Here is an 18,902-nt window from a genome sequence, read left to right on the forward strand (position 1 = left end):
AAATCCGAGGAAAGCGCTTGACAGTACACCCTTGAGGAAGGACCTATTATCAACTTTTAGAACATCGAGAAGCTTATAGATGAATGGATTGCAACCACAAAAATAACAACAGCCACCCTAGAATTCAAAAAAGAAAACTTCATAAAACTAGGGGAGTTGAGCTTGGAGGGTTCTGTGAAGATCGGATGGGATAATAATCCAAGATACCAAAGCTAGTATCCTTGCCGGAGATTCGAAGAGCGAGATAGCAGATCGGCTAGGGAGGGTTATCAAGATAAACTTCATCGGAGATGGATACTTCGAAGGAAGTAGCGTAGAGAAGGCTAAAGAATATGTAAAAGCCCTCTTTGGCCTCGAACTAAGAAGCAACAAAAGTAGTAGATCCAATGTTTCGCAAGTATTTCTTCCAGCTTGAAGTAGCAACAAAAGTAGTAGATCCAATATTCTTTGCAAAAATCTGCAGTCCATAGAGGGAGATGTTGATCCAGTCATACAAAGTACTTGGAGGATGGCTAGATTCAATTGCAAAGAGAATGTATTTTCTTAAAGATAAGGTGAAGGATTGGTGTTATCAAGTATATGTCCAGAAAAACATGAAGAGGCTGAGAGGTAAGACTAAACAAACCCCTCTTTGTGTCATAAATTCATGTTGGAAAATACAATATCTTTACATCCGGGCACCCGATTTATACCAAATTTAAATATATGCAAATATGTGTCCATTAAATTATATCTGACAGTAAGATTTTAAATCACATGGCCTGTAGAAATACATCGATTTGAATGATTCCTCTAATGTTCCAGGAACGATATGTCAAAATTCGTATACCCAATAAGCTTACAACTTGGCCGAATGGATTTTCTGGTAAGTGTGATCATGTATGACGATTTGATCTTAATTTTGATGGCCCGATTAACTCATACAGTTCAACACTGTAAGACGACAATTACATTAACGTAATACTAACATTTATGTATATACAAATTTATTGCATACTGCGTACATGTATCAATGTCGAATGATGTTTTATGTTATATTTCAACTATATTATTCCAATACATTCCATATCATTAAATCATCAAAATCGGCATCTTTTTTTAAATAATTTTCAATAAAATTAATTAATTAATTGTAACGGCTTTTGTAATGATTTCCGCAATGGAATTTACTAAAACAATGTCGTATCATTACATTGAGATGATCTTTGTAACAGTCTTTTAGATGGATATCTTAGACTATCTAATTTGTAACGGTGTTTCTGATAATTTTTTGAATTTTGTAACACACATGCGAACGGCTTTTTGAATGACCATGGCCGTTCCAAAATAATATATATATATATATATATATACAACACTTGCAGTTTTTTCTTCTTCCCTCTTCCCTCTTCTCTCTCTCTCTCTCTCTCTCTCTCTTCAGCCGCCTGTCGCCCCTTCTGCTGGAAAAAGGTAGGCCTCCTCCCCCCTATTCCCCCTTCTCTCCCCCCGTTCCCTCCCCCTCCCACCCCCTCCCCCCATTGGTTTCCCCATCGTTTTTTTATATTATTTTTTAATTTTTTTTAATTTTCTAAAATTATTATGTTAAATTGTATTGTTAATTTTCTCAATGTATGAAAATATATTTTTAATTTTCTTGAAATTATGTTGTTAATTTATATAATTTTCTGAAATTATGTTGTTAAATTTCTGAAATTTTGCTGTTAAATTGTTTGAAATTATGTTATAAATTTTTCTGAAAATATGTTGTTTATTTTCTGAAATTATGTTGTTAATTTTTCTTAAATTTTGTTGTGCATTTCTATAAATTTCTGAATTTTTTGCCCAATTTCTGTATTTTTTTTTAATTTTTTTGGGGAATTTTTGTAATTTTAAAATAATTTCAGAAATTTTTGAAACTTTCTGAATTTTTTTTAATATCTGTAATTTTATAAAAGTTTCAGAAATTTTCATAATGTTTGAATTTTTTTAATTTCTGTAATTTTATAAAATTATTAGAAATTGAAGGACTACAATGAAATTTTTAGGGAAATTATGAACCTAAAAGAAATTTTTAGAAAATTAGAGGACTTTAATGTAATTTTAGAAAAATAAAAACTTTATGAAATTATTAGAAATTTAAGGACTATAATGCAATTTTAGGAAAATTATGAACCTTAATGAAATTTTAGGTGCATATTAGAGGACTTTGATGTAATTTTAGAAAAATAGAAATTTTATAAAATCATTAGAAATTTAAGGATTACAATTCAAATTTAGGGAAATTATGAACCTTAATGTAATTTTAGCCGCATATTAGAGGACTTTTATGTAATTTTAGCAAAAAAGGAATTTTATGAAATTATTAGAAATTTGAGGACTACAATATAATTTTTAGATAAATTATGAAACTTAATATAATTTTAGGCGCAATTGGACTTTATTGCAATATGTAGGAAAATTATGCATTTTCAAAAAATTATCGACCTGAATGCAGTTTGTTGGCAAATTTCGGACCTTATTGTAATTATTAGACAAATTACGAAAAAATATAATTTATTCAACGTTTTGAATTTTAATGATTTTTAATATTATAGATATTGATGATTAGTGCTCCGTTAACCCAGGTCGAGGTCGTGATAGGGGCCGCGGTCGCGCCACTACTTCTTCCAGTGACGCAGAGGCGTTTCATCAGTTTCCAAGATGCGAGGTACGTATAATATTTGTTGTTAATTGATTTAATATTATTTTTATTTTTGAATTAATTTTAATATTTAATTATTTTTTCAGGTCCGACCACAATTTCCATACGACCATCAATCTGCGGTCAATGGGCATTATCCTCATCCTTGGGCCAACGTATCGCAGATGCAACAGGAGCACCAACTATTTAGGTTCCAAAATTGAAGGTAATAGTAATATTATTAATTTTAAGTAATATTTATATTTTTAAAATTAAATATTTATCTAATATTTTTTTGTCCATTTCAGATGTCGTACTGGTGGACGAGTCGAATCTTATAAGAGTATTACTACAGTGGCTTCTAAGATATTAACGGATCAAAATGTGATGAGTTGCCATAGAGTTCTTGTGACTCCATCAAAGTTTTACTGCTTGGGTCCTCAACTCGTAACCTCCAACTTCATTGTGAAGAACTTTCCTTGGTGTGCTTCAGACTTCCTGCGACTTGACGAGCTTGAACTTATAATAATTTAGATTAGGAATTTTTTTTTGGTAATTTGTAAAAACACAATTTTGTAATACTATTTTAATTTTTCAAATAAATTTATTTTTTTGTATTATGTGTTTTTTATATAAATACTTACTTTTACAAATTTTTGTATTAAAAAATAATAAATTTTGTAACTGTATTTGTAACGGATTTTGTAATACACCAATAAAAGCCGTTACAAAGAATGTGTCAAAACCAATTCCAAATTAAAACCCAGGTCGTTCCAAAAACAGTTACAAAAAAAGTGAAAAAAATAGTTACAAATGCAGTACCAAAATAAATACAAATATAATATAAAACAGTTACAAAGAGTATTACAAAATCGTTTCAAATATCTGGCAAAATCATACGTAAATGTGTTACAAAGGCCATTATAATAACATTTACATCAAATCCAACCTAACAGTTACAAAAGTCGTTCCAACTTATTTTTTTTTTTCATGTTATTAGTTTTGTAACGGCTACAATAGACCGTCACAAGAGCCATTACAATTTGTAACGACTTTTTGACAAGCTGCTACAAATACTTTGTAATGCCTCGTTTAGCCGCGGTAGGCCTAGCCGTTACAGAAGCCGTTACGAATAAAAAAAAAACATTACAAATTTAAAAAAAAAAAGCCGTTCCAATAAAATAAGTTTTTTGTAGTATTTGAAATATTTTAATAAACATTGACCACAACTTATAATAAAGAAATCTTATTTTTGTAAAATAAAAATTAGATAAGTTTAGTTTTACAAAAATGATAGATTAGTTTTAAAGTATAATTATGATTATAATTATTTGTATTTAGATAATATTAACCTCTTTTCATTATTTTTTATTTTGACTTATTGTTTGGTTTATTAATATTCTGATAAACTTTGACAAACAAATAAAATTTACTTTTTACTAAAGGGTAAAATACACTTTGCTCCCAAACTATTTTTGAAGTAATATTTACCTTTCTAAATTAACAAATTTAACATTTACTCCCTCAGTTGGACAAAAGTGCCCGTCATGCCTTGACAATTATATTATTATTATATTTCAGTATTTTGCACATTAAATTATTATCAAATTATTTTTTAATAAATAAACAATTTAAATTAAAACTATAGTATAAATTAATATGTGTAGATACACAACAAGTATAATATAACAACAACTCATATATGCTTTTTGGAAATAAATTGACAAATATATATGCTTAAAATAAATAAATAAATAATATATTCTATCATATTTATTAAAGAAAATATATTCAAAAAATCAATACATAATTAGTTACTTATTTTTATCTAAAAAAATAAATAATTAATAACTCAATTTTGATCGGAATAATAGTTTTTCTTCAACTTGTTTGGTATGATTGGAAGAGGAGTAAATTTCAAATATTTTTCCTTGTTTAGTATAAAGAAAACAAATTATGAAGAAAATATTATTTTTCATAATTTTACTGAATAACTCTTCTCTTCGTTTTGTATTACAAAATAAAAAGTTTAATATCATACTAATATAATTTTAGTTTATTAGAAATTTAAAAACCTTATTAATAAAAATATTTATCATACAAGATCAAAAATATTATTTATTAAAAAAGAATTCATCGTTGACTTCGATATAGTATATTTTCAGTGATTTTGTTATCTTTTCTCTAACAATTATATACGGTATTATCAGTGGGAAGGAGAACAGAATTGAAAAGAAATTCTATATATGAATAATAGAATGAACAAAATTATATATTTTGGTACTAAAATTATTCACCTCCGAAACTGGGGGTCCGAACACTCCTAACAGTGAATCTATAAATGCAATTTTTCTTATATTATTTATTTGACTCTTTGTCGAAGAACATGAACAATTTGTCCTCGTAACATAATTTTCTGAAGTCTCTTTCGCCGGGTAATCTCTTGCCCGCTCCACCGATCGACTCTACGTAAAAAGACCTACTTACGCTTTTCAGAAACATTAATAAAAAATTTGGACTTCGTAATTGCGTTGGACTGTCACAGTTTGATAATTGTTGTTGAAGTTTGAATGGACAACTCAAGGGAACAATATACTTATACTCCCCATAAATAATTTGGTGGCAGTGTAATTGTTTAAAAACCCATTCCAACTTTTTCATGTGTTCGTTCCATGCATTTGGAGATGCGTTTACACTCTATAAACCTGTGGTCACAGTTATTGGTCGAATAGAAAAAAGAGGTTCCTATCTCGAGCAATTTGGCATAGCACGGTCTCAAGTATTAAGCTAGATGCCTAGTCCAGGATGGAAACCGACACCCAATCCTATGCTCTGGACTAAGACCGGGAGACGGTAGAGGGAAGGACTGTACCCGTATGTGTTAGAAATTGTGACCAAAAAGTCAACTGGTTTGGTGGTTTTGGGAAGCATTTAGCTATCCTTATGAATTGATATTATTTTGATGAATGTAGTAAGCATTCATGTGTGGCACTATATGTTTGTTGTTCTTACTATTTACGTTAAACGGATTTTATCGTCACAACAAATGCCCACAAACTAATCGAATAACTCATGTAGTTGGACTGCACATTGGATGGCAGCTATGAAATCAAATTCTGAGGGTTGGTCTGAAACGTTCCAAGTCGAGGACCTCGAGACTTGCACTAAATATTGCATTCATTGGACGAGTACCATGTTTCATCGGCGACAGACATAGGATGTCTATTCAATTTTAGTGGATTAGTTGACAAGGTTGTTAACTGATTGAACTGACTCACTGGAATTGTCATATGAAAACCTTGGAGGCTTGGTCAGTCTTACTTCTCCGGGTCCGGTAGTACAAGATTAGTCCTTAGACTTGAGAAATCATGGCAGTCGCATGCATATTTTGGCTATATCTTGGATCTGACGGGAGATGACTGTGTCTTCAATGTGGTCATTGTAAGCTTTTTGCAATGTAATTGGATTATGTATTAAAGACGGTGGATTTCAATATATGATGGATATATATTCTATGCGTTTTGAGAAGATTTAGACTCTCTAAGTCTACGGCTATAGTGATTGGTCGAATAGGAAACGGTTTTCTTTATCGATCAATAGAGTGAACGCATCTCAAGTATTCAGCATAGGTGCCTGGTCCAGGATGGAAACTGACGCCAAATTCCATGTACTAGACTAAGGACGGGAGATGGTCGATGGAATAGCTGTACCTGTATGGAACTCGAGAGCCTAAATGTTCAGTCCAACGTTCACCTAGTCTCTAATGACACGGACCGTTGCTAGACGGCCACCCATAGGGAATTTCCAATTAATGGTTAATTAAAAATAATTAATTAAATTAAATTTAATTAATTATTTATTTTGGACACAATGCCCAAGTCTAGGTAAGGGTGAACCTAAAAAGTCACACACAAATCACTATGGAACTGGTGGAATTAATTTAGAATTAATACAAGAAGAAACGAATTAATTTAATTTGATTAAATTATTTCAAAGCAAATACATAAATGATTGGATCATTTATTTCATAATCTATTAGATGGATGAATCAAGAATTAATTAATTGGATTAGTTAAGTTTGGGCTTAACACCTTTAAATTAATTGGACTAATTTATTAGGTTTTGCTTAATTATTGATTGTATCAATTAATTACTGTTTGGGCTTAGATTTAATTAGTTGGATTAAATGAATCTCTAGACTTTGTTGGGCTAAAATTAATTTAATTAATTATATTCCAATGAACTTTGGTTGGACTTGATTTAATTTGAATAAATCAAGCCTGGTGCATACTCGAAGTCCAAGCCCATTTCAGGGAGATTGGAGCAAAGAAGGAGTTGAAACTCCTTACCATGATCAACATAATGAAGTGGTTATTTCATCATGATTGGAGGTTATATGCATGTGTGTGTATAGATTGCCTTGGAGGTAAACTTGGTAGTTATTGAATTTTGAATTCAATTGTATGTAATATAAAAACTACACACATATCATGCATAACCAACATATGACGCACGAAATTTGCTGAATTTCTCTTTCAAAATATTCTTCTTTTTGTTCTATATTGAATTAGATTCAAATAAGAACATAAAACAATCCAAAACCACTAAAGAATAGTATTAATTTGGAGTTGTTTTTCTTCTTATTTTTTGAACTATCTAGCAACAGAAAAAGAACAATATCTATTCCGTATTGTGGTATTGACAAATTAGAGGGTTTCTAATTTGGATCCTAAAGTGAACGAGAGAACATAAAGGGGACAACACAGGTTGGTGCTCAACTATAGAAACAAAACGTAATGTTTCATATTTTGTTTTTATATTTTTTGTTTCATCCTCTAGCCACTTATCCAGCATGTCTAGTATGTTTATTATTATACTTTTGAGAAACACCAGACAGCCGGGAATTTCAAATTGAATACTCCTTTGAACCGTTTTAATTGATTTTTTTTTTATTTCATGCTTCCGCCGCTTTCATGGGCCATGCCCATTCTTACGGTATTGACTCGAGAGCTTAGAAGTTCACATGAATATTCGCCTAGTCTATAGTGCCGTGGACCTTGATAGACGGTCACCCATGGTGACGGACTTTCTTGATCAAGGGCTAATCCATAATTATTAAATAAATTAGATTTAATTAATAATAGTATTTGACACTAGCCCAAATCCAGCTAAAAGGTGAACCTAAAGACTCATATACAAATCACCGAGAAGGGATGAAGAATTAATTGAGAATTAATTCCATAAGTAATTAGGTTGCTTATAAATGAGAGAAATCCATTAGATGAAGGAGTTCAAGATAAATTAATCGGACTAATTTATATTATGCTTTCCCTTATTATTTAATAAAATGGACTTATTAATGAATAAAGACTCATTGGGCTCATTGGGCCTTGCACTTTATCTCCATTCTAGGAAAGAAAATTATTGACTAACAATTATCACTTTTGGAAAGTGCTATGTTAGTAATTTTTTGTTTGAAATAAAGAATTTATTACCTTATTGATTATCAAATGAATCCAGACACATTCAAGTATATCCATACAAGGTATATATATTAGTTATTTGGTATAACTGATAACATAACATAAAAAATAATTTTCCAACCCTAGACATCCCAATCGGCCGCCCGTCTTCTCTCAACACTTGGTGTGTTTTTTTTCTCTAATTCTTTTCTAGCAAATTGAATTAAGGGTCCCATATTCTGGTGTGGTGTGGACGTGTCTTTCGAGTGCTTCTACGTTGAAGTGTCAAATGAACGGATCAACGAAAAGGAGTTTGAAACAAATCAAGAAAAAGGTAATTCTTGATTTACGTTTCTTGCACTTCTCGCTTTATTTTTACCATATGCTCCGATTTATGATTTATTGTTATTATTAACTACATAGAACCCCCAAAACTCCAAGGGTACACCCCTTGGAATCATCGTATTATTATGTTCGACTTTTAATTTATAAATTTTTTATTATTGCTTCTACTTGCGCATTCCGAATCCGATCCACTCGCATTTTTCATTGCTTTTAGTGGAAGCATTAACACGACCGTCCCCACCACGGGAGCTTGCTTCGGTGCGTCAAACCCCCCAGTGATCTACTCATAGCGGATACATCTACTATAGGGGCCAGTGCCCCCTGCTCGTGGAACTTACCAGCACCATCACTAGTGCCACCATCATTTGCCATATATACATATATTAGCCTCACCACCGCGAGGTAAGGTCACAAATTTTCTAAAAATTATTTTTATTATATTCTTTTAACCAAATATTACAAATTAATTGAGTTTTTAGGTGAAATCGAGATTTCGACAACACCAACATTGATGTGGTGGGAGGCCATTTTCCCCATCCCTAGGGATGTAGGTGAAAAATTCCATTGGAACACCAGCGGTTCTGGTTCGATAATTCAAGGTAAAAATTCAAAAAATAATATATTTACATTTCCAAATGTTTATTTTATTAGTTACTTAGAATTAATTTTTGCCTACGTGAAATTGTAGCTTACTTGCTGGGGGGAATCCAATGATGATGCCTTATTCAAAGTGGTCCAGATATTCGGGGCGAGGTTTCTACGGAAGTGGTTTGCTGACGCCAGGGCTCAGCTGGTTCAGCTAATGTGGTTGGCCGACAAGATTCGACGAGGTGCAGGAGTAGTGGGCTAGCCCAGATTTCCTAGACGAGGCTGCCAAGAATAACTCCAATTAGGTGGCCAACACGACGACACAGTTACCGCTTGCTGCAGGGTTCATCCTCTGAGGCTGCCATTATTTATGTTACTAATGGGTTTTTTCATTTCATAGGAGATCTTTTAGAAGATGCTAGAAGAGCAATTGGCTCACACAATGGTCGATGGGAAACATCCTCCAACCTTTTCTAAAGCCTAGGTGGGCAATACCGAGTAACAACTGTGGATGCCAACAGTGGGCGGTCGGAACAAGGGATTTGGTTTCAGTGGCACACAAATCGACTTTTGGACCATCGCAGCCCAATCAGATGCATATACTGCAATTGCCACCACCACTAGCACGCCCAGATCTTGATGAACGGGTTATGAAGCTCAAGGAGATGTTAATGCATGTGATGATGAACCTACCCATTCCTCCATTGCCCGATTAGTCCCGACCTCAAGTTGATACCCTGGTCCCTATGACGATGCACAAGACGATGCAGACGCTGCTGATGGGGAATTTGATTTAAATTAGGGACCTTTTATTGTTTTCAAATTGTATCAAATTATAATTTTTAAATTAATAATATGCTTATTTCATTTTGTTACTTATGTTATTAATATTTACTTGCATTTGAATTTATTTAAATATTCCAAATTTATTTCAAAACAAATTATAAATTAAAAATTGAAAGAAATTATTAGAACAAGAAATATTAAATTAGTTTAAATGAAAAAAGTATTTATAAGTAATTTAATTTGTTCTAAAAAATATTTTATATTTGTATAGAATTTTATAACTGGTATTGTGATATAATTTATCACCACCTAACCTGAAATTCATTATAAAATTGGTTGCAAAAAAGTAAAAGGCCGTTCAGATAAGCGAAACAAATTCCATTCCAAAATGAGATACATAAACTGATTAAAGAAGAGGTGACAAAACCCGTTCTAGAAAGTGGATATAAAACCACTCAAAAAAGCAGAACAAAACTTATTACAACATGGCGTACAAAACTCATATAAAGGGGGTACAAAACATGTTCCATAAAATAGGCCAATTCTATTTCAAAATGAGGTACATATCATATTTCAGAAACGTTAAAGAATGAGAGATTTTGTGTTTCAAAAAGCATTCCACAATGCGAAGCAAAATTTTTAATTAATTTCATTCCAAAAGAAGATACAACGTGGATTTTGTTTACCGGTTAATGATTATTACGGATGTCATAAACTTTTACAAGAGTCAACCAAACTTTATAACGGCTTTTCTGAAGCCTTTACAAACTTTTTGTAAGGCATATGCCAACTACCGATATTTTCCTATTATAAATGCTGTTTCCAAATATAAAAACCTATTGCAAATAATATTATACCCATTTCAAAAATTCATTCCAAAAAAATATTCTTTTTTATAATAATTTTAAATAACAAGAAGGTAATTATAATTATACCTATTGATGACGACAGTTGCTCTCTCCATTAGTCAATACAATCAAAATAAGGGTAAATTACATTTTTTGTCTCATAAGTGGAGCTATTTCAAATTTTGGTCCCACACTCAGGCCAATTCGCTCATTCACGTGTGGGACCAAAATTAGAAACAGGTCCACTTACGGGACCAAAAATGTAATTTACTCTTATTTTGATTGTATTGACTAACGGAGAGAGCACCTCCATTTTTATTTGGACGAAAATCCCTAAATAGTCCTCAAATAGAAAAAAAAACCACATATAAGACTCAATGTGCGAATTGGTCTGAGTGTGGGACCAAAATTAGAAACAGGTCCACTTATTAGACCAAAAATATAATTTACCCACTAGGTATATTCCCTTTTTCTCTAGCAAGGTGTTGTTTCATTCGCTTATTTCATCTACCCTTAAAGAAGAGTGGCAAAATTCACAAGTCAATGTCTTTCTTCATTCACTAATTGTCATCTCAATAACATATTTTCAAATTCTATCTCTTTTTTGTCATGGAATTACTACAAAAAGATTATTTCATTGGACCGGCTTTTTGTAATGGCCAACATTAAAATTGTAATCGCCTTTTAAAATTTGGAACAACTTTGTAACAGACGACCCCCGTTCTTTGAATAAGTGTCACAAAAAAGTTGTAACGGCCCTCCCTAAGGGCGTTCCTAATTGTACCGGATTTTGTAACGGCGTCAAGGGCTGTTATAATAGTTGATCTAATACAAGAAAGGACTTTGAAACTCTTTTTGGAACGGCCACTTTCAATTGGGTAGACATATTATTGGAATGGCCATTGTAACACATATAGTTATGAGAGCATATCCTTGTTGAATGGTCATTTCAATTATTTTGTAAAGGCCGTCCCTTTTCTGTAACGATTTTTGTACCACAATTTGTAATACAATTGTTAGCACATAGTGTAAAGGCCTTAGTGATGCCAGCTGGGACCGTTGCTTTTAGTGTTTAAACAGCCTTTGAAGCGATTTTTGTCCTATTTCAGTAGCGAACTTTTGGACGCCTATAGGAATTGGTTCCTAGTTGTATGCTAGTGAAATTTATTCCAAACACCGTCACAAGCTGTTACAAATTGAGTATATTTTTTATACAATTTATATATATTTAATTTATTATAATATTTATTTTTATAATATATTGTTGATTTTTTGTTATAAATATTTTTTCAATATGTTAAATGTGACATATTATATAGAAAACCCTAACGAAATTCCTATACTACTCTCATTACATCTTAAAAAGAAACCCCGATCAGAAGTCAATGGAGTATATAAGGAGGGAGATAACAAGCCTTATTATACCAAGGCCAAAAACAAGAGGGAGAGAGACCATAAACGTAAACATACAAGAGGTCGTGGGCTTCATGATCATCCATCCATACATTTCATACATCTCATGTAATATTACTCTCTATGATATCCAATATCACCAAATTAATTATATGAAGAAAACACAAGTTCGAAATTTGCAATCAAAAGGATGATAAAAAATATGTGCATTCAATGCACATAATAACTCCAATTAATTATGAAATTTTAATTTTTGAAAAAATCCAATTTTATCTAAAAATTTAGAACAACATAATCAATAATGAAGAAAAATTTCAGAAAATCAAATTTTCGAAAAACAGCGCGCGTGCATGCAGGCTTCCCCCATGCGCGCTTTGTCGCCGGCACGCGCTGCATGCGCGTGTAGTGCGTGCTAGCCCAGACTGCATGCAAGTTCCCTTGCCTGCGCACGCGCCTAGTTGTGTCCCAGCAGCAACAGTGCTGCTGCGATTTTTCTCCCTTTTTATGTGTTCAATATAAAACAGAAAAAATAAAGTATAAACCTAGAAAATTCCAAATTTTCATATGCTTTAATCATCCATAAGTTTGCAAAAATGAACGAGCTATTTTCATAATATAACTACTAAATAAAAAATGATAAATGCATGCTTCAAAAGCCGTAAAAGCACGTTAGCATGCAAATTCACATAACCATCAGCCCATACATCGAACTGGACTCCGACACCACTTGAAAGATCGCGTGGTATGGCCCTGCAATGCACTATCAAAAGCGGTAAATTAAAATGCATAAAAATAAAAATTAAATGAATCTAAGGAGTGTACCCTTAGAGTTCCCGTGTGTTCGATGTACTAAAAAGAAAACGAACATGGGGCTAATGTAAAAGCTTAAAAAACGATGCATTCGTTTTTCACGACCATTTGAAATGCTCTTCATTTGAGGCTCCAACGTACTAGCCCTTTAACTTGTCCACACCACACCAGAGTCCGGATTCCTATTTCCTAGAAGAGAAGATGAGAAGAAAATTGCATCTTGGTGCAAGAGAGAGGGGTGGCGAATTCTTGTGGAAGGAGGGGGATTTTTTTTTGTTGTGTTGTAATGATTATAATTGTTTCTCAAAAAATTATATTTTATATACATATCTTGTTTTGATAATTAAGAATGTTTCTACATACATTCTATTATCTATAAGATATATTTTCCTTTATTTCAAATAAAGAAATCCCCAAAATGGCTAGAATTGCCTTCCATGGAATTTTCCATGAGCTCAAAATAGTTAGGCTTGGCCGATTTTTACCCTTAAAAATACCCAATGAATATTTATTTAAATTCAATTTAATTGAGCCCAATTTGTGTTTAATCTAATTAAATACATAAGCCCAAATTATTCTTATTATTTCAAAAGATCCAACTTATTAAATTATAAGGACAAGACCAATAGAAATTAATTCCAGTACTATATCTGGCCCTTTTTCAACCAATGGACCTCTCTTTGAAAGTAAACAAATTAATTCCTTGTTCATTCCGATGATTTGTGTGTGACTCTTTAAATTCACCTTTCATCTAGACTTGGGCTAGTGTCCAACACTATTATTAATTAAATTCAATTAATTTTTATTAAGCCTTAATCAAGAAATCCCGTCATCATGGGTGACCATCTAGCAACGGTCCATGACACTAGAGACTAGGTGAATTATCGTGTGAACATTTAGGGTTTCAAGTCTATAGGGGTACGGTCCTTCCATCTACCGTCTACCGTCTCCTAGCCTTAGTTTGAGGCATGGAATTAGGTGTCCGTTCTCATCCTGGAATAGGCATCTATGCTTAATTTTTGAGATCGCGTTACGTCAAGTTTCTAGACATAAGAACCTCTTTTGCTATTCGATCAACGACTGTGGCCAAAGATTCATAGAGCGTGAAGCATCTCCAAGTGCATAGAAGATACCTCTTTCATATATTGATAGGGGACGGATCCTCTTCTTGTAACTCACCGTCCTCGCTACATACTCCAACTGCACTGGTCAAGGCTTATGATGATCATGTCTGTGATACGACCACCTCTCGCGCAGATCCAAGACACATTCATTGTATCCATGTGACTGTCTTGATTCCTTAAGTATAAGGACTACTCCCGTACTATCGGTGCCAGGGATTTGAGTCATACCGACCAAGCCTCCAAGCATCCATGTGACGATTCCCGTAAGTCAACTCAGTTGATTTGACACTTAGTCAATCAACCCTCTAACATTCCATAGACGCTCTGCTTGGTGGGATGTAAGACACAATACTCAACAATTGAATGCGACTCTTAATGCAAATCTAAATAGGACTTTTGATGCCCATTCTTGATGTCCTCCACTTGGAATGTTTCAGACCCAGCCTTTGGATAGTTGGTTTCATGACTGCCATCTAGTGCACAACCAAACTACATAGTTGTCAATGAGTCTATGGGCTTTGTTGTGATGTTTAAGTAAAAAAAAATATATATATAAAATGAGCAGAACAAAGTGAATGCCAAAATAAGTGAATACTCATTTTATTCACTTGAAATAAAATTACATTATATGATTGATTTGTCAGAACAAAATACATCTTAGCTTTTGGTCATTTATTCTAAAAGGCTAGGTCATTGCTGCAAAAGCTATAAGACTAAGTGAACTTAGCCATTAGTATTCATTTAAGATAATATACAATTATATAAACCAGCATGATCAAGTTTTTTGTTAGTCAATTGTTGGACAAGTTAGACTACAAACTTGATCAATAATTTTTTTTTTATTTGACGATAACTCTGCTGAGTTATAAATTATCATACTCCATATCATAATAGGATTATATACGCTCAAAACAAATAACTAAACGGATTGTCAAGGACCAAAACTTATAAAGAATCGAATGGATAAACTAAATATCCCTTTAGTTAAGATAAGTAGGTTGGTGAATTCAAAGAGTCTATCAATAGATACTTTGAGTTTGCTATCTTATGAATCCTTCCTGAGAAGGAAGAAAGTCATCAAAGCATTTTATGGGACAAAGAATTCTTGTAAAACCGATATGTTGGATTGGCTCCAAATAGACATTTGTAGGTCACTAAATACACAAAGACCAGTGGACGGTTCATAAGTCTAAGGACTTTTAGAAATTCATCGAATTAGACTTGAAGATTGGTTATGGAGACAAACCCTTCGATTAGATCGAAGTGGTGTGTATTCAGTAGGAGTTCTTGAAGTATGTAAATGCGAATGGGATTTTCATTTAGTGAAATTCTTCCTAAAGAGATGATGTAGAACTGTCTCTGGTGAGGAAGAAATCGAACCTTGATTGGACATGGTTTGGTCAGTATTTCACTGAATCACTTGGCCCATCTGAATAATAAAAAACACGGTATTTTCTTAAGGTCCTGATCCAGACACCATATTTGATATGGATTGGCAAGCCTGTGTCCTACAAAAGGTTTTGAGTATGAGGAATGGTCTTCCTTGCGCCAAGGGACTATATTTGTACAGGTTTGTTATGAAAAAATGCAAACAACATTCGCAATCAAATTTTCATTAACAATATTTAAGCTCTCCAAAGGACAATCAGAAAGCTCCAGTTACCTGAAAGGTACGAGTTTTTTAATCTAATCGGATTAGACGAAGCGATGCAAGTCATCGATCTCGATAAATATCTTGGAACCATAATATCCGCTATGGAGTTCAAACTAAGTTTGAACATCCTGTATCTGGAATATTTATATTGACAAGTTTATTGGACAATCATTTAATCCAATACGGTCCTTCTGTCAACCATCTGCTGGCCATAGTCTAGGGTATGAAATTGGGCGTTACTTCCCATCCTTGACCAGGCCATTATGTTGAATACTTGAGATGCGTTTACTCTATTGATCGACAAAGAAAACCATTTTCTATTCGTCCAATCGCGAGTAGCAGATATATCCATCATACACTGATAGGGAATGGGTTATATCTTGAAATCCTCTATCGTGACTACATACTCTGACTACACTAGATAAAGCTTATAAGACCACATCGAAGATAGAGTCATCTCTCGCCAGATCCAAGATATAGCCATCATATGCATGCGATTTCCATGATTCCTCAAGTCTAAGGACTAATCCTGTATTATCGGAGGCCAGAATTCAAATCATACCAACCAAGCCTCCAAGGCTTCCATATGATGATTCCCATAAGTCAGTTCAATTAGTTAACTATGTTGTCAAGTAATCCACTAGAATTGTATAAACATCCCATGTTTGTCGTCGATTAAACATGACACTCATGCAATTAATGCAATACTTAGTGCAAGGTTCTCGACTTGGAACGTTTCAGATAACTTTCAGAAGATGGTTACCAAATTGTTGCAAGGTTAACTTTCAGATAACTTTCAGATAACGTTGCAAGGTTCTCGACTTAGTGCAAGGAAATGTTTTCAGTTCAATTAGGACTCTCGATGCCTAGTCTCGAGGTTCTCGACTTGGAACGTTTCAGATTACTTTCAGAAGATGGTTTCATAGCTCTCATCCAATTCGCACAACAACTACATGGGTCATTCAATTAGTCAGTGGGCACTTTTTGTGACGTTAAAATACGTTTCAACGTAAATAGTAAGCACAACAACCACAAGGTGCCACAGATGAATGCTTACTACATTCATCAAGATAATATCACATTCATAAAGATTGCTAAATGGTTCTTAAAAATTGCCAATCCAATTGGCTTTCTGGTCCTATTCTAATAATTTCTGAGTGAGAAATTTGGGAACAACTCAGTCTCACTGGTTTACCATATTTTCTGCCGAAATGTCATGGTCCAACTGTACGTCTCCTCTTCCTATCATCATTCGAAACTGATGGTGGCGCCTAAGAATATTCCTTGGATCTGTGATGAGATCTCGGCCCATTTGCTTCTGTCATTCCCTAGTTGTTATCATCCAGGTAATTACTGGCTTGGCCATGCTAGGCTCCACGTTGAACCATTAGATGTGGTTTTTTTATCCAAAATACTTCCTAAGCAACTATTAAGTGTTGGAATGGGTGACCAAAAGGCGATTGGATTGGCATTTTTTGAACCATTCAAACAATCTTTATTTAAGTAATGTTATCCCGATGAATATGTTAGGAATTCATCATCGGCACACCTATCTGTTGTGCTTACCAAATTAATCAAGCACTGCTTGGATGTCACAACAGATGCCCACAGAACACTTTAACAATCGTGCAACAATTGGACTGCGCATTGGATGACGGTCATGAAACCACTGTTTATGGTTAAGTCTGAAATGTTCCAAGTTGAGTACCTCGAGACTGGGCATCGAGAGTCATATTGAGACTTGCATTAAGAGTTCCATTAATTTGATGAGTGTCATGTTTCATCGGAGAAGACATGGGACGTCTTTGAGATCTGAATGGGTTGATTGGCTAGGTGTTGAATTGACTGAACTGACTCGCGGGATGGTCATATGGAATCCTGGAGGCTTGGTCGGTATGACTTATGTTCCCAGCTTCGATAATACGGGTCGAGTCTTCAGACTTGAGGAATCATAGCAGTCACGTGCATGCGATGATTGTATCTTAGCTTTCTGAGATAGGTGATCGTGTTTCAAACATGGTCATCATAAGCTTTGTCTAGTACAGTCGAAGTATGTAACGAGGACGATGAGTTCCAAGAAGAGGATCCATCCCCTGTCAAAACTTGACAGAAGTATCTAGTACTTGGAGATGCATCTATGCTCTATAAAGTTGTGGCTATAGTCATTGGTCGAATAGAAAAAAGCGGTTCATTTTTCGAACAATTTCGAGGGAGGAAGAGACTGAAGGATCTCGTCAATATACGATTTTTTTTCAAGATCAGCTTTGAGGTCTTTGAGCTTCTCTACAAGGGATAGAATCTTAACCCCATGCTCCTGTACAGAAGACCATTCAATCATATTGGCACCGAAAAATGCTTTTGACACAGCATATCTAATATGCCGGACCAAAACCACATAAACTTGGCTCATGCGAAGCATTATCGATTGGACATCATCATGCCTATCGTACTGTTTTTGGATGTCATTGGTCATTGACGCCAGTACGATATTGCGAACTTGCCGGTTGTCCTCATGCCACTTTTCGAACATGAAACGCTCTTCAAATGTGGACCATTCCGGCAAGGCCTTAGGAAGAGACCTATCCAGAACATAGGTCTGGTTCTCAAAATCTAGGAAAATCCTAAGATGTCTCAGCCGATCATTGTAGTTTGTTCTATTAAATTTATTAGCCTCAAGAATTGTAGTGAGTGGATTCTTAGGCATCTACATCAAATGTAAATAAAAATTTAGTAGATTATTGTAATATTAAATATCAATTTTAAGACCAGGTCTTCAGTCATTAACCCACCACTATTTCTTCAAAAAGCTCACCACTCTCAAGTGGGGTTTAGGAAAATCATTTGCTAGTGGGCTTCGAGTCCACAAATGCAATTCTTCAGGCCCTGCTTTTATGATTAACATGATAAAAAGCTTTGTGGGAAGTAACCTATACCATTCTCATTCAATGAGATTTCCTAGTTATTTTACCACGTCTCTTCACGTAATCTCGAGGACTCCAACCAAATTATGCTACTCTGCATTATGACCCATCAACCAAATGAATATCTCAACTGTTGCTCCCCACGAGATGTGAGACAGGGAAATAAGAGTATATTCCATTCGTTCACAACAATAGTGTAGCTTTCTTTCATTCCAAACGTGCCACGACTCGTAACACCACGAGAAGTAGCATCCACACCACATTGTTGTGGATGGAAAGCTTGGATTTAATC

General features: G+C 34.0%; 1 protein-coding gene and 1 long non-coding RNA gene across 2 annotated transcripts; one reads left to right on the forward strand and one right to left on the reverse strand.

Moving 5' to 3' along the window:
* The first annotated feature begins 1,376 nt into the window (after positions 1 to 1,376).
* On the forward strand, positions 1,377 to 3,262 carry LOC148784363 (uncharacterized). The gene is made up of 4 exons (XR_016063828.1): positions 1,377 to 1,449; positions 2,604 to 2,686; positions 2,767 to 2,885; positions 2,968 to 3,262. It is a non-coding gene; the product is annotated as an uncharacterized LOC148784363 (long non-coding RNA).
* A 14,615-nt stretch (positions 3,263 to 17,877) lies between these two features.
* Positions 17,878 to 18,393, reverse strand: LOC105162778 (uncharacterized). Its single transcript, XM_011080898.1, has one exon. The coding sequence runs from the start codon at positions 18,391 to 18,393 to the stop codon at positions 17,878 to 17,880; it is 516 nt and encodes a 171-aa protein (XP_011079200.1).
* Positions 18,394 to 18,902: the final 509 nt, after the last annotated feature.

This window comes from Sesamum indicum, linkage group LG13, assembly GCF_026168435.1.
Source record: "Sesamum indicum cultivar Baizhima isolate 11 linkage group LG13, ASM2616843v1, whole genome shotgun sequence".
Taxonomy (NCBI): domain Eukaryota; kingdom Viridiplantae; phylum Streptophyta; class Magnoliopsida; order Lamiales; family Pedaliaceae; genus Sesamum; species Sesamum indicum.

Excerpts from the sequence above, each read along its gene's own strand:
- LOC105162778 (XM_011080898.1), bottom strand. The coding sequence starts at position 18,393 with ATGCCTAAGAATCCACTCACTACAATTCTTGAGGCTAATAAATTTAAT.